Here is a 24319-nt window from a genome sequence, read left to right as displayed (position 1 = left end):
GTGCCTCTTTTGTGGACTGTGTGTACAGCCTTGTTGTAGTTAAGTCTTGATTGTTGTTGGTATCATTGGGAGGAACTGACCTCCAGGCCAATTTGCTATGAGGATCAGATATGTCTATGCCAGGAGACAGCCTTATTCGACTAGACTTGCAAAATTGCAAAAGCCTCTGTGCTCAGCTTGGATGGGGAGGAGTTTCAGGGTGGAGCCTACAGCCTTGGCTTCCCCCCAGCCCAGCCCTATGAGGTTCCTGAGTCTCAGTGTTCCTCAGTGTCCTTCGGTACTCGCTGCAAACACCTCTGAGAGCAAGATGCCCTCGAGTTTCGCCCACTACCAGACAGTCTAGTCTCGCCCCAAATGAGCCCAGAACTGGGGTTCAGTGCAATTAGAAGTGGGGTTCAGTGCAGTCCAGAGCTTTTGTCTCCTTCCCGTTAGGACAATCAACAGTCTGTCCTCTGCGCGATTCACGTGCGCACCTCCAGAGCTCTGCCTTTTGCCGCTCGCCCGAGTTCCCACCTTCCAGCCCAGATTCCCTCTGTATGAGCCTGGGTCCCCAGGGTCTCTCCCAGAACTCTGGGGTTCAGTGTAGTCGGAACTGGGGTTCAGAGCAGTCAGAACTGGGGTTCAGCACAGTCCAGAGCTTTTATCCTCCTTCCTGGTAGGGAACACCAGCCAGTCACACAGCCACCCCCTCCTCCGGCTCCGTCCTCTCCCCACGTGCTCACCGTGTCTCTATACCTTAGGCTTTTACAGCTCCTCTGATTTCCCTTCTGGTTTTCTCTTTCCTTCTAGTTGTAGAATTTCCCGTCAGTCAACTTTCCTATAGTTCTGGATAATGTCCATTTTGTATTTTAGTTGTATTTTTGAAATTGTTGTGCGAGGCTGCAGTTAGGCGTTTACCTATGCCGCCATCTTGGTTCTCTCTTGGAATCTATATTTGAACCCCAGCCCCAGGCCACCTCTTCCCAACCCTTCTAAGCGAGGGACAAATCAAGCGGACACTTCTCTGCTGATGGCTCCCCAAGGGGCATCTGCCCTTCTGATGGGGATGGTCAATGGGTCAGTGAGGACTGCGAAGCTGGGCTCTTAGCTGCAGGAGAGAGGAGTTAGTATCTTCATGTCCACTTCACAGATGGAATAACTGAGGCCTCTGCTCCTCAGGGAGCCCACGAGAGCACACAGTTTAGACAAATTCTGAGTCCAGCCTCTGTGTAGTTGACACTCATCCACCCAGTGAGACGCTATGTATTGATAGATGTCATGCAGCAATGGCCTTATCAGTCCTATTATTATCATTATAAACAATTAATGAAGGGCCCAGAGAGGCCAAGTAACCTGCCCAGAGCCGCACAGTGTGAACAGGTGGAACAGGGTAAAGAACTGGAGAGTTTCTGTTCTCAAGAGGTGGCTCACATCACGGGCCCAACAGCAACCCCCCTGCTTGCCACTGGGTGTCAAGACTACTTCGCCAGAGCCTCTGGCCACACTGTCTTCCCATGACCCACAGCTGGGGACGCACAGCACCCCCCAAGGGATCTCTGGGGCGAGCAGTTTGCAAAGGGGCCTGGAGGGGGTTGACCTGGACTTTAAAAAACGCAGGTGGGGTGGAAAGGAAGCGGAAGAGTGTCTGCAGGGGGCACAGTGGAAACCGAAGTGTGGAGGCTGGATGGGAGGACAGGAAGTCTGGATGAGAGGCAGGAAGGGCCCTCAGGCCTGCAGGAAAGATGAGCCCTTGGCCTAACTCTAGTGGGGTCATCCCCAGTTTCTGAGTCCCTCCTCCCCCAGACCCATCTCTCTATAGAGGGTCTAGGGGACCCTCTTTTCTCATGTTTTGAGTCCCAGCAGGGCAGCTAGGTCGGTGTCAATCCCTCCTGCAGCTGCCCTGTGCTGGGCACTGGATACAAGCAGCCCCCAGTCAGCCTGGCCCTGCCTTCAGGCTCCCAGGCGGGCAGGGGAGGCGGAGCGAGCTGCTGCGATGAGCAGGGTTTTGTATTGTGCCATCACCGTGTGAAGGAGTGAGTGGGGTCTACAGTAGTGTCTTGTCCCGCTGCCCCATGTGCCTTTGTGCCAGTCCACAGATGGGCACAGGGGTCTGGCCTGTGAGAGCGGCAGGAGAGGTGTTGAGCAGACACACAGGTTGGGGGAAGCAGCAGGTGGGCTCTGAGGGGCAGTGAGTGCAGGAGAGGTGGGTCTGGGGCTTGTTGGTTGTGGCTGTGGTAGGTTTAGGGCCTGGGGACAGCCAGGTGGACATGGCCAGGGCAAGTGTGTTCAGGCCTGGTGGAAGAAAGAAGACAGCTGAGGAGGCCTCCAGGCCCAGGGAGGTTTTTGAGATGGAAGCAGACCTGCAGGGAAGCACGCCTGCCCCCAATCTGATGACAAAATGGGGACCCCCTTCCCCAGACACAGCTGGAAGAGCACTAGGCCACCTACCACCTTGCACCTCTAAGCGCCCCCAGAGCTTGCATGGCAGGCAGGATCTGGGCTCGGGCGCTGCTGGGCTAGTGTCACGGGTGGGCAGAGGAGGAGGAGGAGAGGACAGCACAGTAACCAAGCTCCTGCCACCCTCCCCGCCCTGCCGGCAGCCCCTACTGCACTCACCGCTTCCTGCCGCCCCCCCTGCCTGCTCAGGCCACTCAGCCCCGGCCCTGCCCATCTCGAGGCCCATCCAGGTTGGGGGCAGGTCCCCAGCAGGGCGAGGGCAGCCGGGGGCCGAGCTGCCCACTTGTCCTGCATTGGGGGTCCGCCTCTTTTATTTCTGTTTCTTCCTTCCTCCCTCTCACCTCTCTGGTGCCTCCTCACACCCTGCTCTTCTTCTGCGCCCTTCCTGCACGTGCCGCCTGCCCGCCCTCCAGCCCACCGATGAGAGGAGCTGGGTGTACTCCCCGCTCCACTATAGCGCACAGGCCCACTCAGCCTCCGACGGCGAGAGCGACACAGTAAGTGTGCCCACGGCCCGCCGGCCTGGCCCGCTTGGGGCTGAGAGCACCCCAAGGACAGAGGGGAGATAAGTCTGGGGCGGGAGGGGTAGGCCTGGGCTCTGACTGTGTGGTAGCCCATGGGTAAGTACTGTGGGGTCTGTGTCCAGCCCTCACGGCATGTGGAGTCCCTGGCCTGAGGCAGCAGTGGTGGGGCCAGGCCACATCATGGGAGGCCCAGCGGGTGGGGGGTCCAGCCATGGCGCATCTCGCCCTCACCTGCCTCTCTTGCCTCCTGCAGTAATTCCTATGAACCACCAACCCATAGGAGTGGAGCACACACCTGGCCAGCCCAGCGCGGCCCGGAGCACAGGAGGTGCCCACCTGGCTGCCGCTGGATCTCGCCTGCCCGCCTCCTCCCCTTGGCGATGGTCACTGATGCTCCGGGCTGCAAAGCAGTGTCCCGGTTCCGTCAACTACCTGCGCCTGTGATACTGTGAACCTTCCTGAGTTTCCAATCATGTATTTATTTTGGGTCCTTACTCTTTGCACAGAGACGGCGGCACACGGCTGCTTTTTTACAAAAAACAACAACAACAAAAAACACACAAAAAACACACACACCACGAGAAAAGAAGACACTTTGTTCTATGCACTTTTTGGTTCTTTGCTATGCTTGCATGTGTCTTGCTGAGAGAACAAGGCTCATTGGCTTTGAGGACCTGTGTCCCATGGTCCAGCCGTTCCAGGTGAAAATCCTGCTCTGAGTTTCCGCAGGCGCCGCCCTGCTCCGCCTCAGGGATGTGGGCGTCTCTCCATCCACGTGGACCGCTTAGTGTCTGAAGATAGGGCCCACGTGATGGGAGGCACCTTTTCAAAGGATTTCCAAAACGTCCGACTCGGAAGAGGCAGCTGGGCCTTCGCCACGGGACTCCCAGAGAGCTGGAGCGGCCCTCCCCATGGGCAGGCGCAAGGCCCAGAGGGACAGACTGCAGCAAGAGGCCCCCCATGGTGGGTGGGCAGCCTCTTTCATTTTTAATTGATGAAGACACCTGTGCAGATTAAAGGAAAAAGTTCTTTCATGAGAAACAGTATTTTTTCTGTCATCTTCAACAGGGGCAGCCGTTCCTGGGCCCGGAGCCCCACTGGGTGATGCCGGGATACCCTGAGGGGGCTGCTGTAGCCAACAGCTTTGCAGAGTCTCTCACACCCCCACCTACACACACTCCCGCCTCCTGAGAGGAAATGTCAGTAATGGCTGCCCCTTGCCCACTCCGTGGACCCCCACCAGCTCAGGCCCACGTAGAACAGCTGGGAACCGGCCCGGAATGGAAGCCACATCTTTGGGAAGAATTCCTCGCCAGCCCCTGCCTCCCTGGGGAGCCTGAGGCAGCCCCATAACTCGCTGATCTAGGAATCTGACTTTTTGAGTCCTTTGCAAGCTGCATATACTGTTGCTGGTTCTTGCTATGCAGGTCCCTCCTCATCCCACCTCAACAGCCTGCTGGAGGGAACCTGGTGGTCTGGCTGCTGTCCCCTCCTCCCTGGGGAACCAGGCTGCACCCCGAAGGTTCTCCTCTCGCTGTGTGTGCAGGGGCAGCACCTCAACTCTGAGCAGAGCCTTGGGAGACACTCCATGCAGCCTGGAGAAGGGGGGCCTCAGAGAACCCCCAGAATAAGCTTGCAGGTGCCCTGAACAAGAAGCAAGACAGCATTCTCTCCCTACTTCCCAAGGAGCACTTGTCCAGAGCCTGGGGAACACCCTCACCTGGACTTCAGACCAGTGCTGTCTGCAGACACCCTGGCCACAAGTCACCAGTCTGCTCCTGACCAGCCCCACCAAGAAGGCAGGCAGACTCCTGAAGGCGCATCTCAGACCTGGAGGACTAATGGGGATAGCTGCGTCACCCAGACACCAACGTGAGGGTCACTGCCCAGGCCCCAGAGGCTGGGCACAGACATCGAGCCCCGGCGGGGATGACGGGAGCAGCACAGCCCTGGGCAGTGGGCCCTGCGTCCACGCCATCCTCGGTCAGTGTGGAAACGAGCCCAGTCCCTGCTGGGCCCCTGGGGCTCTCCTGAGGGAATCACGGAACAAATGCAGTGGTTGAATGCTGACTTTTAGGAGAAATTTGCAAACCTCCTGGATGTGGCGTTTCTGTGTTCATGTTAAGTCAGAAAGGCCCCTTTGGAGACCCATTTTGTGTTGTATTCTTTGTCCCAGGACTGTGCTGATGGGAGGCATTTGTCCATTCTTTTCTGGGTGGGGTGCGGGGTTGGGGGCAGGAGGCAAGACCTTATTTATAACTGTAGTGGACCCATGGCCTTCCTCAGACCCCTGACCAGGAAGGCCTGGATCAGCCCACCCCGCCGTCACCCACCGGCCCCCCAAGGATGGAAATCTGTAAACGGCCCCACTTCTCTCCTGACTCATCTCTGATAGCCGCTGTCGCGAGGACCGGGGCAGCGTCTGACTTGCTGTACTGTAAAAACGAAAGGCATTTCTTGAGGCTGACAAGGTAGAACCTTCTGTGTGTCCCCCTGCCAGCCTCTCAAACCCCCACCCCCACCACCTGGCTTAGTGCAATACTCCCGTCCCTGATGGGGTCTCTTGCCATGGTACTGTCACCACAGCCCACGGTCCCCATCCCAACCTTGTTTTTATGGCTGAACTGATTTCAAAACACAATGAAACTGCAAACCTTGTGTGTCTTAATTCGCACCGGGGCTTCCGCGTGCTCAGCCCCTGGTCTAGTATGTGACAATCCGGAGTGCAGCCTCCTGGGCGCCTCCGTATCCTTACAGCCACTGCTGGCCCTGATAACACTCATAGCAGCCCCGGCCCTCCCACCCCCCTCCCTCTTTTTATGTTGAAGAGATCTCTAATAAATCGGGTAATATGCATCTGTTGCCTCTGCCTCTCTATGCGTTCCTGTGGTCTAGGAGTTTGAGGACCCACTTTGAACAAAACATAAACCCTCAGGAGATTTAAAATAACAACAGGACCCAAATGTTTTGTTTTATTGACCGCTTTGAGAGAGAAACATCAATTTGTTGTTCCGTTTATTTATGCATTCATTGGTTGATTCTGTGCCCTTACTGAGGGGATCAAACCCACAACCTTGGCATATTAGAATGACTCTCCAACCAACTGAACTACCCGGTCAGGGCCAGGACCCAAATGTCTTAATTGCCTTAATAGCTGTGGCCTCCTGGGTTTCAGTTCACCTTGAAAAACTTTTAAAAGCTTCTGACATCACCCTCGCCGGTAGGGCATGTACCTTGGTTGCAGGCTCCATCCCTGACCCTGTGCAGGAGGCAACCAATCGATGTGGCTCTCTCACATCTATGTCACATCTCCCCCTCCCTTCCCCTCTGTCTAAAAATAAATGGGGGAAATGTCCTTGGGTGAGGATTAACAAAAAATAAAAGCTTCTGATATCATTGCAGCACAGCTCAAAGGAACAAACACTCCCCAAAATGGCTCATGCTGAGCAATGCATGGACCCCATTTAAAGGGAAAATATTTCCACCAGACGCCCAGTTTAGAAGCACTGTGTCGAAAGTCAGACCTGTCTGTAAGTGAGCCCTTGGAAACCCAGTTATAATCAGAGATGCAGATGCAGAATGGCTCAGCTCACATATAAACTAGACACACACATAATCTAGAAGGTACTTTCCTTACATTCACATATTAAAATGCAAATACTCTCACAGATGCATCTGCATTTTGAAGATCTCAGGGCCAGGCCTCGCTGGTACAACCATATCCCATGACAAGCAGGTTTGTCATCGGGGTGGCCAGAGATGGCCTACTGTTATTTCTTTTGGAAGACTTTTTTTTTTTTTTTTGCATATATTTACAATATAAGTACTAATTTGTTTTCATAGTATATATTCTTTAACAATTTGCATGAAGTTATCTAGCATGGGACAGCAATTTCTTTTTTTTTTTATTTATTTATTTATTTATTTATTTATTTTTTATTTTTTTTTATTATTTTTTTTTAATATATTTTATTGATTTTTTTTTTACCCCCTCCCTCCCTCCCACACATCCCCTCCCTCCCCAGAGTTTTGTGTCCATTGGTTGCACTTATATGCATGTATACAAGTCCTTCGGTTGATCTATTATCTCCCCCAGATCTTCCTCCCGTCCCCAAGCAATTTCTTGTAAAGCCTCTATAGTACTGATCAAGGAAAAACAGAACTATTTCGAGGATAAGGGATTCTTCGGAAGACCACCCCACCTGGCATCTTGGTACCAAGCACAAGTAGAGCATACAACGGCAGCATTTAGGGTGGTGTTATGAAGCTATATTTTAAGGTAAAGATTTAAAGAATTAGTTTAAAATGTTAAGTACTGTCCTCAGGTGGGCTGGGAGAGCTCGGAGCAGGTCTTTGGGGTCCTCCAGATCTCCAAGCCTCCTGTCCTATCCCCTGACTCATCCTACCCACCAGCTCTAGGGACAACCCTTAACAGCTAGTCCCACATTTATCCCTCCCATGGATCCCCAGCACCCACAGAACAAAGCTAGACCACCCAGTTTAAATTGCAGCTACCTCTTGGGATCAAGGGAGAGGTGTTAAAGTGACTTTCCCCTCTCTGAGCCTCAGTTTCCCCCATCTATAAAGTGGGTTGAGCCGAAACCGGTTTGGCTCAATGGATAGAGCGTCGACTTGGGGACTGAAGGGTCCCGGGTTCGATTCCGGTCAAGGGCATGTACCTTGGTTGCGGGCATATCCCCAGTAGGGGGTGTGCAAGAGGCAGCTGATCGATGACTCTCTCATCGATGTTTCTAACTCTCTATCACTCTCCCTTCCTCTCTGTAAAAAATCAATTTAAAAAAATACATTTAAAAAAAATAAAAATAAAATAGTGGGTTGAATGGAAACTGTCATCCAAGACTTTTTTAAAGCTCAATCGCTGAAGTACATACATAACTATTCATTGACAGACGGTGCAGCATGATGGGTGACTTTCATAGAAGGTCAGCCCAACATCTGAGGCTTTTTAGTCTCCATCCAGCTCCTACTCTTGGTCATCTTGAGAGGTCAGGACTCGAACCTATGGTCTTGGGGCTTCCCTGCCTACACACTCCAGGAGTCTTCGCTCCCTGTATAGGCCTCCTTTGGCCCCGCCCACAAGGCTCCACCTCCTCCTTGAACCCGCCCCTTCTTGGTCTCGTCTCCCCGAGCCCCGCCCACTAACAGTTCCGGGTTCGCACCGCTCCGGGTGCCTCTGGTCCTGAGGCACGAGGACCCACACGGGGCTGCTCCTGGCACTGCCTGACGGGCGCGTCCCTGACAGCCCGGCTGGGGCCTACCACGCGGACCGCGTTGGCAGGAGATGGGGGATTACAAGGCGTTAGAGCCCCCGCGGATCGGATGGTGGGATGGGTTCCCACCTCCTGGCTCAGGCTCGGACGGGGCAGCCCGGCGCGCGCCGCGGCGGAGGAAAGGCCCCGGCGGCGCAGGCCCCGGATCTCTGCGTCTGCGCCGCCGCCATCGTCCCAGCTGATGGGTCGGGATACACGCTCGCGCTCGCGGTCAACGGGTCGCAGGGATCGCAAGGGCCGAAGGCGGCGGAGCCGGAGCGGGAGTCGAAGCCGAAATCGGAGCGGGAGCCATGGGCGGCGAAATCGGCGGCGCCGGGACGACGAAGGGCGACGGAGGCGGCGAAGCCGGGAGCGCAGGTGCGGTCGCTGCGTAAGCAGCTCCGGGGGTCCAGCTCCTGCCCTGGGGAGGGGGGTGACCCCCGAATTAGGCAGCGAGGGCTTCCTGGAGAAATGGACGCCGGGCAGCGGAAGGAAATGAGAGGTGTTTTAGGCAGGTCACGGGGTGCTTGGAGGGACTGCGAGGAGCCCGGGAAGCGAGGCAGGCGACACAAAGGTTAATGGGAGGTTAGATCGTGCAGGTTCTTGTCGTGGTGAAGGGTTTGGCCGTTATTCGTAGGGAAGCACCGGGCCATGGGAGGACTGTGAACAGGGAATGACGTGGTCCGGCTTACTTTGCAGAACTCTCTCTGGCTTTCCCGTGAGGAAGGGACTGGCTGAGGAGGTGGGCAGGACTGACACCAGGGGGGAGGAGGACATTACAGTTGTCCAGGCAACAGATGATGGTGGCCTTCAGGAGAGGGAGACTGTGGGAGGCACAGTGAGGACGTGGGTTGAGTTTAGTGGGATTTTGGAAGTAGAGGTGACATTTGCTAATGGAGGTGGGTGTGAGAGAGCTGTTGATGACAGGTGCAGAACTCTGACTCCTGGGCCCCGGGTCTCAGTGTCCCCAGGGACCACAGTCCTTTTTCTTCTGGAGATGGGACGCCTTGCCAGAATTGACTTGAGTTCGTTCCAGCACAGAGGAACCACCAGCACAGTGATGGGGGCTGACTCCAAGACCTGTGTCCCAGTGCTGGCTCAGTCCCTAACAGGCTGTGACACTCAGGCTGCCATTCTCTTGCCTACTGTGACCCCCAAGTTTACTCACCTGTGTCCTCAATATTTCCATAGGGACCCAAGATTTTCTGTACAGACACTCATTGTCTCCTACTCCTTCACCCCAAGGAAATTTCAACCTCTTTCATCCCATAACACACATAAAGTAATTACTAAAATTCTGCCCCAGTGCGGGTTGTGTGCACTGTCCTGTTGTAGTTGAGTCTTGATTGCTGTTAGTGTCACTGGAAGGGATTGACCCCCAGTCCAACCAGCTCCAAGGACCAGCTTTACTATAGTAAAGGAGCTGCTGGGCAGAAGTCAACCTTATGGAACAGGATTTGCATCAAAGGGGCTTTGGTACTCACCGAGTCCACCTCTTTAGTGTGTCATTCGTGGAGGTGGTAGGTTTATAGTTGTAATCCAGCATCATCTGAAGCTGTCTATCAGGTGCACTGGCTCTGGGACCTCCCAGAAGTGCAAAGTTGGCCACCCTTTGTGCCCTGCCTGGAGCCACCTGATGCGAGTTACAGAGTGATCTGCAGATGGCTGCTGCTTGTGTTGGGCCTGGAGATATTCGGAGAGGCCAAGCTGTGAACCAAGGCAGGCTGCTGCTAGAGCCAGGCCTGGGGCCACTTAGCAAGAGGCAGAAAGTATGCAGAGGCCAGCTGCTGCTGCTTTTAGAGGTTTTAGGAAAGTTCAAAACCTAAGTCAGGAGAAGCCAGATTTATGGGAAAAGCCACTGGAAATGCTTGGATGGTCCAGCAAGTTGAGTGGGGCTGGGTCTCAGGGAATCACCAGGGTGGGGTAAACAGTTGGGCCAGGTTGAGGGAGACTCAGATATGGCTCCTGCCTGTAGACTATGGGGAACCATGGCCTCTGCCAGCGCTTTTGCCTGGTAAACCGCACCCCAACGCTTGCCCTGATGCCAGACAATTCAGTTCCTCCCCACATGTCCCTGGTTCCTTTCAAGCTGCTATCCCAGTGCTGGAGCTCAGAGGGAGTGAGTCCAGCATGTGCCCTTGAAGAGGAACTGCCTGGGACTCCAGCAGCCCCACTCTCAGCCACAATCCCCACTGTTTTTTACAGCCAGAATTATGGGGATTCCCTACCTCTTCCATGGCTGGTTCTTTCTCATCCTCCAGGTCTCAGCTGACATAGTCCCTCTTCAGAGAGGCTTGGGCAGGGGATGGTGAGGAGCTGGTGTGGGGTTGAGCTAAGGGGACCTCCATAGCCAAGATTTACCTCCAGATATTTCATTGTATTATTTTTTTATATATTTTTTTTTTCATTGTATTATTTTTTTAAATATTTTTAATTGATTTTTGAGAGAGAGAGGAAGAGATTTCCATTCAACTAGATTTTAGGAGTTTCTGAACGATGGTTGTTCTAATGTTTTTTATGTGGTTGTTGGAGGATTCGAGTATGATGTTTACCTGTGCCTCCATCTTGACTGGAAGTCTCCAGATTTTTTTTGTGTGAGCTTAATAGGTGGAACATTTAACATACTAAAGACAGGTTTAGTTTTTCCTCTCTCCATTCAGAGGCCTCTAAACACTAAAGAATCTATCCTTAGGGGCTTGCCCATTCTGTTCCCTATTCCCAATGCCCTTCCCTGGCCCTTCATTGCTGTCAGTTTTACTCCAGTTTTCTCCTACCCAACTGCATCACTAGTTTAAACACCACCTTCTCCTGTAAGTCCTCTCATCACCTTGGAGAGATCAGATCTTTTGATTCAAACTTTTTTTATTTTTTTTAAATTTTTTAATTTTTAAAAATATATTTTATTGATTTTTTACAGAGAGGAAGGGAGAGAGCTAGAGGGCTAGAAATGTCGATGAGAGAGAAACATCGACCAGCTGCCTTTTGCACACCCCCTACCGGGGATGTGCCCGCAACCAACGTACATGCCCCTGACCGGAATCGAACCCAGGAGCTTTCAGTCCGCAGACCGACGCTGTACCACTGAGCCAAACCGGTTTTGGCTCAAACTTTTTTTTTTTTAATTTAAATATATTTTTATTGACTTCAGAGAGGAAGGGAAGGGGTTCAAAGGTCAACCACTGAGCCAAACCGGCCACTCATTGTTCCTGCACCATCCAGCCCCAGCGCATCTTCCTGCCCTCATCCCCTCACTCTTCCCCTCGCTGACTCTGCTCCAGCCATACTTGCTGTTCCCTGAACACGCCAAGTAAATTGTTGCCCACGCCTTTGCTCGTGCGATGCCCTCTGCCTGGATCATCCTCCACCCAGATCTCCCCATAGCTCCCTCACCCACTTCTTCCAGTTACCTCCTCAGGGAGACCCTCTCTGACCTTTTGTCCTCTCGTTTTACATAATTTCTTTGTAGCTCAAAGCACTATCCCATATCACACTGTGTGTTTCCTTATTGATGTGAGTCCCACGAAGGAAGGGACCATCAATGTTTTTGTCACTGCTATGTTCCCAGAACCTAGAACAGGGCCAGCATACAGCAGGCGCTCACTAAATGTATGTTGAACAAATGACTGACCGGCGAGCAGTGAGCAAGCCCTTTCGGATTTCCTTCCCAGGTCAGATTCAGAGGAAGACCAGTGGCAGCGGCGAGGAAGACAGAGCCGGAGCCCACAGCCACCTCAGTGGCGCTCACAGGACCAGTCCTCCCCGTCTGACTCCAGCAATGAGCGGCAGTGGCAGCACCAGGGCCGCTGGGCCCGCCGCCGGAGGACCCGCTCCTGCTCCTCCTCCTCCAGCTCTGCATCCCCAGACCGCTCCCAGAGCTCCAGGGACGTGGCGGCGGCCCTGAGCCAGCAGCAGGACCTGCAGGAGCGGCTGCGGCTGCGCGAGGAGCGGAAGCAGCAGGAGGAGCTGATGAAGGCCTTCGAGACGCCCGAGGAGAAGCGGGCCCGGCGCCTGGCCAAGAAGGAGGCCAAGGAGAGGAAGAAGCGGGAGAAGATGGGCTGGGGCGAGGAGTACATGGGCTACACCAACACCGACAACCCCTTCGGCGACAACAATCTCCTGGGCACCTTCATATGGAACAAGGTGAGCCCGGCACGGCCATGGAGTGCTTGGTGGTTAGCTCTGTGCTTGTGCCAAGTTTTTCCTGCCTTATTGTTTTTACTTTGTGTGCTTTTTACAACCTCAGTTTCAAGAGATGTTAGCACTCACAGCACACATTCCCAGACTGCATTTTGCCATGCAGAATCTATTTTATACACACATACGTACACTGGTTTTGCCAGGTTTTACTCTGTTAACTGTCTCTTGCAGTATAGCATTTCAGGCATGCTTTGACCCCCATACCAGCCTAACCTCAGTGTGAGTGGAGAATAGGTTCTAAGTGTCACACACTCAGGATGGAATTCCACAGTTATCCTCTGTCAGCTCAGAGCTGCCATTTCATTCTTGAGATGAAAATTACGCTCTGGTCATTTACCTGCAGTCATGGCCTTGGGCGCATAGCTGAAAACCAAGAATTTGTCTTTCATGTCTGAAGGTCAAAAGTCTGAAATCAAGGTGTCAGCAGGGCCATCCTCCCTTTGGAAGATCTGGCGAAGGATCTTTCCTATCGCTTCCAGCTTCTGGTGGTTGCTAGGAGCAACCCAGAGCTTGTGGCTATATCACTCCAGTCTCTGCCTCTGTTGTCAGTAGCTGTCTTCCCTCTGTGTTGGTATCTTCATATGGCGTCATCCTCTATGTCTGTGTCTAAATTTCCCTCTCCCTACAAGGACACCAAATATTGAATTAGGGCCCAGTCTAATCCAGTCTGACCTCATCTTAACTAATTATATCTGCAGGGACTTTATTTCCAAATAAGGGTACACGCACAGCTTCCAGGTGTTGAGATGTGGACATACAGTCCAATCCCACACAGCACCCGTCACTGGTGGGGGAGAGCGGGGCCACAGTTGGAGGCGGGGGCAGCTCCACTCATCGCCCACGCTGAAGTGTGGATTCTTCCCAGTATCCTGAACAGAGAGCCCCTTCACCTGCCTCAGGACTCACCGGTCCTCTGCCTTAGAACACTCCTGCCTCTTGCATGGAGGTTCTTTCTCCTCCGGATCTCAGCTGACATGATCCCTCCTCAGAGAGGCCCTCCTGGCCCCCTTGGTATTCTTTTTTTAAATTTAATTTTATTGATTTCAGAGAGAAAGGGAGGGGAAGAGAGAGAGAGAGAGAGAGAGAGAGAGAGAGAGAAACATCAATGATGAGAATCATTGATCAGCTGCCTTCTGCACGCCCTCCACTGGGGATCAAGCCCACAACCTGGGCATGTGCCCTGACCGGGAATCGAACCATGACATCTGGTACTTAGGTTGCAATGCTCAGCCACTGAGTGACTCCAGCCAAGCTGCCCTGGTAGTAACTATCAGGGCACTGCCTCTGCGTTTCTAGCACTTTACTAACCAACTAGTATTGTGCACCTGCCAGGTGCTGGATCCTTTGTGATCCTGGGCACATATCTATAAGCGAGGGCAACAAAAATCACTATCCCTGTGGGGCCAGCAGCCTCGTGGGGAAGACAAACTGTAATAAGTAAGTTAGCAAAGTACAAGAGGAGAGAACGAAGGCAGGTGTGCAGCAGTGACCACAATAAGCAGGTCCAGCCCTGGCCGGTGTACCCAGTGGTTAGAGCATCAACCTGCCATCAAAGGGTCTCAGGTCCATTCCCAGTCAAGGGCACGTACCTGGGTTGCAGGTTGAATCCCTGGCCCCAGCAGGGATGCATGTGGGAGGCAAGTAACCAATGTGTCTCTTTCACTTTGGTGTGTCCCTCTCTCTCTCCTCTCCCTCCCCCCTCCCTCCTCTCTTCCCACCCACCCACTCTACCTTACACTCTCTAAAAATCAATGGAGAGAAGATCCTTGGGTGAGGATTAAAAAATAAATAAGCAGGCCCAGAAAGGTCTCATTGCAAAGATGATTTCTAAATACACACCCTAACTTATAATGTATAGTTCCTGCCAAACTGAACTCCACAGGGCAGTCCTAGGGCCTGACACACAGTAGGCACTTAATAAATTCAAATGAACAAGCTTGCTGAGTCTGGGCTATGCACGTACCTGTCCGGGCATTTCTCCATGAGTTTCTCAGCCCAGCCTGGCCTTGGGGAGTCGCCCCAGGAGAAGGCTTTGCCACACACAGCGGGCACAGCTGGGTTTCTATGTGAAACAAGAACCAGCAGGTCCCAAGGGACTCCCAGGAGCCTGCAGGAGTGGGCCCAGCCGTCTCTCGGTGCTTCGCACACTCCCTGACATAGAGGGTCTTGGGAGTTGGGTTTATAAAACTGACTTGATTTGTAGGTGGGGATGGAGGGCGTCTTCTAATGGGAGGCAGTGAGGGGAGCCCTGGGATGGGTCCTTCCTCTGAGCTAAAGCAGATGCTGGGGTCCATTCATTTCGGTCTTTAGACGTGAGTGTGTCGAAGCCTCCTCATGGGAAGTGCCAGGGAGGGCAGAGGAAGGGGGGCCCCTCACCCAGCGGCCTGTGCTGGCCCTTGCAGGCCCTGGAGAAGAAGGGGATCAGCCACCTGGAGGAGAAAGAGCTGAAGGAGCGGAACAAGAGGATCCAGGAGGACAATCGGCTGGAGCTGCAGAAGGTGGGCGTGCCCTTGACCTGCCCTCATCGGGGCTCCCAGGCTGGTTTGCCCTTGTTTAAGTCAAACAGAACCTGATTGGCTTTCATGGAAAGTCTTGGCTTTAGGCACAGCTGCATCCAGGGGCTCAGGCAGTGTCTCCAGCGAGCTGCTCCTCTCCACATCAGCTCTGCTGGCCTCTGGCTTGACTCTCAGATGGTCCTCTCAGGGTGGCCTCTCCTCAGAGTCTGGCGGGCTTGGGCCAGGCCTTGGTTATAGTCCCAGTCCCAACCCTAGGGGATCCCATGGCCTGAGAGGGCACAGGGCAGGCCTCACAAGTCCCCTCCACCCCCTATCACCTAGCTGTCCTGCCCTCACCCTCCACGTGCATCCCCAGGTGAAGCAGCTCCGGCTGGAGCGGGAGCGGGAAAAGGCCATGCGTGAGCAGGAGCTGGAGATGCTGCAGCGGGAGAAGGAGGCGGAGCACTTCAAGACGTGGGAGGAACAGGAGGACAACTTCCACCTCCAGCAGGCTAAACTTCGGTGCGGTGCCCGGAGCGGGGGGTGGGGGGGGGCTGCCCACCACCACCCTTTGTTCACCAAAACCTGTATCACTCCCTTCACCCACCAGCCTGCTTCCGGACGCAAACTCATGGAGCTTGTTTCTGCCCCAGGGCCTTTGCACTTGCTATTCACGCTTCCTAGAACCCGCTATTCTATGGCTCCCCCTCACCCTTCCGGTTTTTGCCTACGTATTGTGTTCTTGGGGGGTGCTCCCCAAGCCCCCTTTTGGCACTAGCCCCGGTTTTGCGTGTACACCTGTTGCTGGTGGGCTCCCCACATTGGGCTGGGTGCAGAGAGACCCCTGAATACACCGGCTCCATCTGCGGAACTGCACAAGCTGAGTGGGAGCGTTCTGGGCCTGGAGCCTCACTACCTGTGCTCCTCCCTTCACCTGCAGCCCACAGGCAAAGTGTGTGCTCATCAGCTATGTTTACAGAGAAGGAAAATGGAGCTCCTGGGGGTGGGGTTATCTGAGGCCACAGGGCATCTGAGCCTACGGCCCAGTGTATGTACACCCAGAGCCCACCCTCCTGCGCTTCTCCCTGCTGCACCAGTCCTGGCCAAGGGCTTGGACCTTCCTGATCATGGCGCCCCTTTGGTTAGACTAGGGTCAGCCTCTGACGTGTGTCCCCTCGGGCACAGCACTAAAGCTCTAGATCTTTCAGCCGAGGCAGCCCGTCCATTGAGAAGTGGTCCTCTCTGTCCCTCTCTGTCCACTCCCGCCCGCTGCTCTTCAGACCCCATGTTCACGCTAGTCCCTGGCCCTCTCTGGGCCTGTTTCTCCTCATTAACCTGTCTGTCTTCTCCACCTGATGCCTCCTCTTTCGGGAAGCCTTCCCTGACCACCCCCTGCCAGCCAGGCTCCTACCCCAGTTCCCACACTGGTCACTCCCATTGGCAGCATGATGGCAGGCAAGTCACATCCTGGACCTGACACCGCCTCCTCCTCCCTGCAGCTCCAAGATTCGAATCCGGGATGGACGGGCCAAGCCCATTGACCTGCTGGCCAAGTACATCAGCGCCGAGGACGATGACCTGGCTGTGGAGATGCATGAGCCTTACACCTTCCTCAATGGCCTCACGGTGGCTGACATGGAGGACCTGCTGGAGGATATCCAGGTACCACCCGGCCCCACCACCCACACCCTGGCCTCCCCAAGACTGTGCTTTCACCCCACCCCTCTGTGCCTTCGCCTCCAGGTGTACATGGAACTTGAGCAGGGCAAGAACGTGGACTTCTGGCGGGACATGACCATCATCACGGAGGATGAGATCTCTAAGCTCCGCAAGCTGGAGGCCTCTGGCAAGGGCCCAGGTAACCCAGGGCCAGCGCTGACCCCAAGCCGGCTGACCAGAAAGACACCAGATGTGCTTTGGAGGACACATCTGCACTGGTGGGGGTTGTGGGGACACATCTGCATTGGTGGGGATTGTGGGGACACATCTGCAGTGGTGGGGGTTGCCGTGGGGACACATCTGCAGTGGTGGGGGTTGCCGTGGGGACACATCTGCATTGGTGGGGGTTGTGGGGACACATCTGCATTGGTGGGGGTTGTGGGGACACATCTGCAGTGGTGGGGGTTGCCTTGGGGACACATCTGCAGTGGTGGGGACACATCTGCATTGGTGGGGGTTGTGGGGACACATCTGCAGTGGTGGGGGTTGCCGTGGGGACACATCTGCAGTGGTGGGGGTTGCCGTGGGGACACATCTGCAGTGGTGGGGGTTGCCACTGGGGGTGGTTCCACAGGAAGCTGACCTTAGGAACTCTGCAAACATCAGTTTCTTTTCCAGAGCCCTCTGGAGGCCTCTGAGAGAGCCGCCAGGGGGCAGCACTGAGCAGTGGGGCCCAGGTCCTGTGCTAAGGGCTCTCCCTGGATGAAGGGGCTTCCTTTAAAAATCACTGGGCAGCGCAGGATCCCTGGGAGCAGTACCAGAAGGGCTTTTTGTTTAGGTTTCAGGTTTTGTCCCGAGACTCAGTTTAAGAGCAGGACCCAGCTCTGCTTGGAGGGAAACCCTGTGCAACCCCTCTGCTCATTCTGGTGTTCTTTTTTAAGAACATCAGTTCTCTTTTCATCTAAACGACCCCATGTGTATGTTCAAAGGGGAAATGAACTCCCCAGACACGGCCCCTTGTCCCCTGGGGCAGAAGGCAGCAGGCCCGCCCTCCGCCCCTAAAGCCACTGGCTTTAACCCTTCCAGCTTCTGTGACCTCTCGTCCCTGTCGCCAAGCTTCATCCTTCATCACCCACTTGGTGGCTGAGGACGTGAGCCCGCCCTCCCCCTGGCCTGTAAATGTCATTTGGAGCTCAGATGTGGGCCAGGACAGTTTCCTTCCTCTCAGAAAAGGATAAATATCCTTTCTTTTTGTAAATGGAGTTTTGTTTCTCACGTCCTCTTAGCAATTATCAATACATCCTGCAGTAACTTCCGGAGAAAGGAAGAGAAACTCTTGTCAGAAACGTGTCAGGAAATCTCCTTTGGTGGCAGTGGGACTGGCTGTAGAACTGGTTGGAAGGGGGCGGGGAGGCCCGTGGACAGAGTAACAATTATGATGGGGACTCTGGGTGCAAATCCAAGCCAACAGGCAGCTCAGTGACCTTGGCCGGTCAGTGCCCCTTTGTTTGCATGGGGATGACAAGGGGTGCATGGAGAGAGATGAGTTAGTGGAAATAGCCCCTGCCTGTGTGGCGCTGGCTCCGCCGCGGCCCCAGCCTCCCAGCTGGGTCGGAGAGTGCTCAGACACATGGAGAAGCCAGTCAGGCCTTTTTCTTGTTCCCGGGCCCTTTCTCTCCCACCCCCAGCACAGTGGCCCCTGCCACCCTCCTGGGCTCCCTTCGTTTTCATCAGTGAAGGAGCCCCTTTTCTCCCTTTTTTTTTTTTTTAAAGAGGGAGTCAGAGGAAGAGAGAAATAGAAACATAAATGACGAGAGAGAAGCGTTGATTGGCTGCCTCCTGCCCAACCCCCACTGGGCATCAAACCCACAACCCGGGCATGTGTCCTGGTGGGGAATTGAACCGTGACTTTCTGGTTCATAGGTTGACGCCCAACCACTGAGCCACGCCAACCAGGCACACATCCCTTTTTTGTGGTTTGTGCCCTCGTCTTGGTGGGGCACAACCTGCCGTGGCTTCTGAAGGAAGGCAGGCATAGTTCCGTGATGTCCTGTGTGCCAGGAAGTGCTTCTCTCCTCTGGCTGTGGCAGTGGGCTGGCTGTAGACTTCTTGAGCAGAGTGTTTCTTCAGAGGCTGATGACAGACCCTGCCCCACTGGCTGAAGGGTCGTCCCACGTGTCTGCCCGTGTCCAAAGCTCTGCCGCTGGCCGTTCAGGTGGCATCCAGGCCTGCGACATGGCTTCCTTTAAACATGACTCGGCAGCTCTTCGCCTCTGTGGGAACAGACCAGCAGGGCTGTTTGTTTGGGTTGTAAGTTTTCGCTGGTTGCTCTGTCTATTTGAGTGATTGTAGAACTTGGCTCTGGTTGGCCTGGTGATGGGGTTATTGCCGAATTTGGTGTGGACCTGTGTTATTTCTGGGCCTGCACAGACCGAGGGCAGGCTTTCAGCCGGAGGTTGACCACTGAGGCCAGCGCTGCTAAGGGCGACTCAGGTACACAATGAAGGTGTGATTCCGGGGTCCAAGGTTGGTTGGCTACAGGGACTTGGTTCCCTCTCAACCTTATCTGATCAACTGTGACCATGTGTCCACGACTGTGGTTCTTGAATCCTGCTTTCAAGTGGGAGCATGGGCTTGTCACCCACTTCCTATTCACAGCAATGGGAAGCCCAAGGGGTCCCGGCCCTCAGGAAGCCACATGGTGGGTGTGAAGGCAAGGGAGCAGTCTGGTAGTCAGGGAAGGCTTCTTGGTGGAAGGTACATTCTTGCTGAGTGCTGAGGAGTGGAAAGTACCCCATGTGCAAAGGCCCTGGGGCAGGGGCTGGGCATCTTTGGTAAACAACAAGGAGCCTGGTGTGCCAAAGCACGTAGGCTCAGGCAGTGTCTGGCCTTGTCCTCAGGGGCCCTTCAGTCTAGAGGGAAGGGATGTGTCCTTGGGCCTGCAGCCCGTGATAGATGCTGGGACAGATTTCCCTGCAGGCAGAGGGGCCTGTTTGTCTCGGGCAGTTTGTCCCGCTGTGGCGGAGCCTCCTCTGCGCCAGGCACAGCACCGTCCTCGCATGCATGATCTCACCAGGCTTCATAGAAGGGAAAGCGGAGGCCCAGAGCGGGGAGCCGCTTGCCCAAGATCACCCAGCGGGGACTGGCGTAGCATAACCTGAATTCTAAACAGCTACCAGGCAGACACTCTTGGCCCTTCTGTGTGGTTTGGGGAAGGGAGCGGTGGGCACAGCTGATGGACTGGGTACCAGGGTCCAAGCCTGGTGTTGAGCGGCCCCTGCCTCCGTAGGCGAGCGACGAGAGGGCGTTAACACCTCGGTCAGCTCCGATGTGCAGCTGGTCTTCAAAGGGAAGACGTACAGCCAGCTGCAGGTCATCTTCCAGGGTATCGAGGGCAAGATCCGGGCCGGGGGCCCCAACCTGGACATGGGATACTGGGAGAGCCTCCTGCAACAGCTGCGCGCCCACATGGCCCGGGCCAGGTGAGTGGGTCTTGTCCCTCTTGGGATCTTGCCTGGGGGACGGGTCATCTCCATCAGGCCTGCTGGGTAATCTTGGGGCCACAGTACCCTGGCCAGCGGCACCCGCTGTGTCCGGGAAGAGCTGCTCATTGTCCCACCTGGATTCAGGGCCCTGGGGGGGTCAGGCAGGGCCTCCCACAGCGGCCTTCCATACGCCTTTCCCAGGAGCCCGGTCTTTGTTCACTTAGGGTTAACAGGCATCGCAAGAGGCCTCCAGGCTGCTGTCCCCTCCTGCTGGCCCCACACACCCTGTGTACAAATTCTCAGCGTGCTTGGCACTGCTGTGTAAACACAGCGCCTGCCTGCCACTAACTGTGGACTTGCCTCTAAATTTATCCTCTCTGCTGCTCCGCCTCCTTCTGCCCAGCCTTGTGTTAGGGCTACACCCGCATGTGAATACCTGCTCCAGGGACTTGCCCCTCCCAGGCATGGGGGTTCCTGACCTCAAGCCCATCTTTATGGCCAGAGCCTTGACCCTGGAGTGGCCATGCTGGGCTGGAGCCCCAGCTTGTGTACCCACTTACTGCCCTCTCAACCTCTTGTGTCCTAGCAGCAAAAGGAGGGGTCATGAGAAAGCCTGAGGGAGGGTGGGGGTCCCCTGCCCCACCCAGTCAGGGTGACCCCCAGGCCCCGTTCCAGGCTTCGCGAGCGGCACCAGGACGTGCTACGGCAGAAGCTCTACAAGCTGAAGCAGGAGCAGGGCGTGGAGAGCGAGCCGCTCTTCCCCATCCTCAAGCAGGAGCCCCCGTCTCCGGGCCACAGGTAGGCCCAGCCCAAAGTTCCCTTCTCACCTGGGGCCCGGGAGGAACCCACCGCACTCTGGAGGGGTCAGGGCGCCGCTCACCCAGCCCTGCCTTCTTTCCCGAAGCCTGGAGCCCGAGGACCAGGCCCTGACCCCACCAGGCCCCTCCCTGGAGGGCGGCCCCGGGGAGCCTGAGGCCGAGGAGGCCACCGCGGCAGAGGCCGAAGCCGAGGGCGAGGCCGTGCTCATGGAGGAGGACCTGATCCAGCAGAGCCTGGACGACTACGACGCCGGCAAGTACAGCCCCCGGCTGCTCACGGCGCACGAGCTGCCGCTGGACGCCCACGTGCTGGAGCCCGACGAGGACCTGCAGCGCCTGCAGCTGTCGCGGCAGCAGCTCCAGGTCACAGGTATCCACCGCGAGGCCCCGGGGGGGGGGCTGGGGGCAAGACGCCCTGAGGCTGCGCCAACCGGGGCTGGATGGTGATCTTGTGTCTGCCCGCCCTCCCTGCCTGTGAGCATCCGTCCATCTGTCTCCTCACTCTCTCATTTGGACCTGGTGGCGCTGGCCCCAAGGACAGAGGGATGGTGGTTACGGGGTCGGCAAGTTGTTTTGTTTTTCTGTTGTTGGTCTTCACCTGAGGATATTTTTCCCATTGATTTTGTTTTTTTTCTAAGGAGAGTGAAAGGGAGGGAGAGGGGAGAAATAGCAACATTGTTGTGAGAGAGACAACATCTATTGGTTGCCTCCCACACACTCCCTGACCAGAGTTGGGGGTTGAACCTACAACCACAAAGGTATGTGCCCTTGGCTGGGAATGGCACCTGCAACCCTTCAGTGCACAGGCTGACCCTTAACCACTGAGCCAGGGCAGTGGTTGGTTTTGCATCCTATTCCCAGCCCTGCTGTGAGCTCCTTATGCACCTCAGCCTCCCTGAGCCACTCTGGTCCTGGGTACAGAGAGGAGCGGCCTCAGGGAGGCCCTGCCCGGGGTCCCCTGGAGGTCTAACCGCCAGGCGCTCTGGCCACCCAGCGGGATACATGTTTGGTGCCCACACTGGGAGGGCACCCACACTGGGAGGGCACCCACACTGGGAGGACAATGGGCATCGATGGCGGAGGATGGGGCACTGGGCGGCAGGGGCGTTGGGAGCCAGGCCTGCCGCTCCCTGGGCCTTCCCTGGGCTCGGCTCTCCTGTGAAGGCTCCGGCCCGGCTGCTCCGCCGCCGCCCGGAGGGCAGGAATCTGAAGCCGGTGCCGCCCGCCTCCCGCAGGCGACGCGAGCGAGAGTGCGGAGGACATCTTCTTCCGGCGGGCCAAGGAGGGCATGGGCCAGGACGAGGCGCAGTTCAGCGTGGAGATGCCGCTGACGGGCAAGGCCTACCTGTGGGCCGACAAGTACCGGCCTCGCAAGCCGCGCTTCTTCAACCGCGTGCACACGGGCTTCGAGTGGAACAAGTACAACCAGACGCATTACGACTTCGACAACCCGCCCCCCAAGATCGTGCAGGGCTACAAGTTCAACATCTTCTACCCCGACCTCATCGACAAGCGCTCCACGCCCGAGTACTTCCTGGAGGCCTGCGCCGACAACAGGGACTTCGCCACGCTGCGCTTCCACGCCGGGCCGCCCTACGAGGACATCGCCTTCAAGATCGTCAGCCGCGAGTGGGAGTACTCGCACCGCCACGGCTTCCGCTGCCAGTTCGCCAACGGCATCTTCCAGCTCTGGTTCCACTTCAAGCGCTACCGGTACCGGCGGTGACGGCCCTGCGTCCCCGGGCGCCGGCAGGCGTGAGGCCGGCACCCCTCCCGGCGGGCCACAGCCCCTCTCCCCCCGTGAGAACAGCAGGTCTCCTGGAACTGCCTCCGAGACCTGAGGGAGGACGGGGAAGGGCCGGCCCAGGATCCTGACGTGCCGGAGGGGCCGCTGGGGACTCTGAGCCCAGGGAACCCAGCAGGTGCAGCCAGCCTCCCGTCCACGTGGGCAGTGAAGCCCCAGCTCCAGCTTAGACAAGCCCTGCAGCGCAGGCCTAGGGCGGGTGGGGGGGGCCCAGACACGGGCACCACGCTTCTGAGGAATCCACGTTCAGAGCATTGATTGGCCCTTGGACACAGCCGGCTGTTGGAGGGCCCACACTCCTGGCCCTTTCCCAGCGGCCCCCCTCAGTGCCCACTCCGGTGGAACCCGGACCCTTGTGCATGTTCCAAAAGGGACCATTTGAGGGGCATCCCACTCACCTCCCCTGGTGCTGGCGGTGGTCAGTCTCCCCAGGTGGGCACGAAGGACCTGTCACCCACCAACAGGTCCAGGAACAAGGGTCACTGAGAAGTCCCTCCACAGCCTCCATGGGTGCAGCTGTGCTCCCTCTCCTCGGACGCTGTGTTCTTAAGGCCACCCCCCAGCCACCACACAGCTGCCCTCCTCGTCCTGTCTCAGACGGACAGGTACTTGCCCATAGGCACAGGCTGTCAGCAGCACAGCAGACCGACCCCAGCAGCATGGCTGTTGGCGCTCTGTTATAAGACATTTCTAGAGGGAAAGAATCCCGGCTCCTCGGGCAGCCCCGCCAGGGCCCCGTCACCTGGAAGTATTTAGGTTGTTGCTCTAAAAAGACTTTTTTAACTGGGGAGGGGAAATCTTGTTTATTTTCACTAATTGGTCTACTCATAGAGTTCTTTTTTTAAAAAAATAAATGCTCTATTTTAGAATACTCGTAGATTTTCAGAAATGCTGGGAAGATAGCCCGAGTTCCTGCCCCCACAGCCAGCTGTCCCCATTGTTAACGTCTCCTGTGACCACACACGTTTGTCACAACTGAGACACGAAACCCAACCAAGACCTTTTAAAACAGCCACACCTAAAAATAGCCAATTGTTCCTTAGGAAGCTGCTTGTAGCCAGTTTCCTCCGCCCCCTCCCCCGGCCCATCAGCCTCCCTCCCATCAGAAGGTTATCGGACTTGACCGTGGCTGCCGGGAGGTGAGGCGCTCTCACCTAAGCCAGGTGGTGACTCGGGGAGATGCACCTGGTTAAGGTGCACCCTCTCCACACGGCAGACCCGGCTGCCACCAGCCTGGTCCGGGATGGAGGAGGACCGTTTCTGTCCCCGGCAGAGCCCCGGCAGAGATCGCTAATAGAGCAGCCTTGGAATCCCTGGCAGCCGCTACCAAGGGGTCCACGGCCTGCGCACCCGTGCTGGGTGCAGGACAGCCCCTGAGGCACAGGTCCGGGGGTGGGTAAGGCCCCGTCCGCTCTCACCGCGGGGGCTGCGTGCCTCTGCGGCAGCCCGGCCGGCCTCGCGTGAGCTCTGTACACGGGACTTGTGTCCATTTGGCCAAAAGGCTCACGGAGGCCCACATTTTCAGCCCTAGAAAGTGGCAGGCAGGGTTCAAACCTGGATTTCTCCAATTTGGAAAACTCGACCTCCTTGGCCGTCACCCGTGTCCCAGCCTCAGTTTCTCCACCTGCCCC

General features: G+C 56.1%; 3 protein-coding genes across 7 annotated transcripts in view; 2 read left to right on the top strand and 1 right to left on the bottom strand.

Annotated features, from left to right (window-relative positions):
* The window catches only part of PIP5K1C (phosphatidylinositol-4-phosphate 5-kinase type 1 gamma), a 51108-nt gene extending 45292 nt beyond the window's left edge, over positions 1–5816 (top strand). For 3 of the 5 annotated variants that reach the window (XM_084883943.1, XM_084883941.1, XM_084883940.1), the window contains 2 exons: positions 2850–2933; positions 3214–4832. In XM_084883943.1, the coding sequence (XP_084740069.1) occupies positions 2850–2933; positions 3214–3216 (87 nt within the window). In that variant the 3' untranslated portion in view covers positions 3217–4832. Of the gene's footprint in view, positions 1–2849; positions 2934–3213 lie in introns of all 5 variants that reach the window. The other 2 variants (XM_084883942.1, XM_084883944.1) reach the window with 2 other exon arrangements.
* A 2332-nt stretch (positions 5817–8148) lies between these two features.
* CACTIN (cactin, spliceosome C complex subunit) lies at positions 8149–23559 on the top strand. The gene is made up of 10 exons (XM_084883480.1): positions 8149–8608; positions 11899–12370; positions 14830–14925; positions 15299–15444; positions 16422–16584; positions 16666–16780; positions 19871–20063; positions 20742–20864; positions 20971–21254; positions 22120–23559. Exons 1-10 carry the CDS (start codon positions 8301–8303, stop codon positions 22608–22610), a joined length of 2391 nt encoding a protein of 796 aa, XP_084739606.1. The 5' UTR covers positions 8149–8300; the 3' UTR covers positions 22611–23559.
* NFIC (nuclear factor I C) overlaps positions 20787–24319 on the bottom strand; it is a 217517-nt gene continuing 213984 nt past the window's right edge. The window contains exon 10 of the mRNA XM_084883531.1: positions 20787–20809. The gene's annotated coding sequence lies outside the window, so the exon portion shown is untranslated. The remainder of the gene's footprint in view (positions 20810–24319) is intronic.

This window comes from Pipistrellus hanaki, assembly GCF_964339955.1.
Source record: "Pipistrellus hanaki genome assembly, chromosome: 5".
NCBI lineage: Eukaryota > Metazoa > Chordata > Mammalia > Chiroptera > Vespertilionidae > Pipistrellus > Pipistrellus hanaki.
The sequence above is the reverse complement of the archived record's forward strand: the minus strand, read 5'-3'. Positions and strand labels throughout refer to the sequence as shown.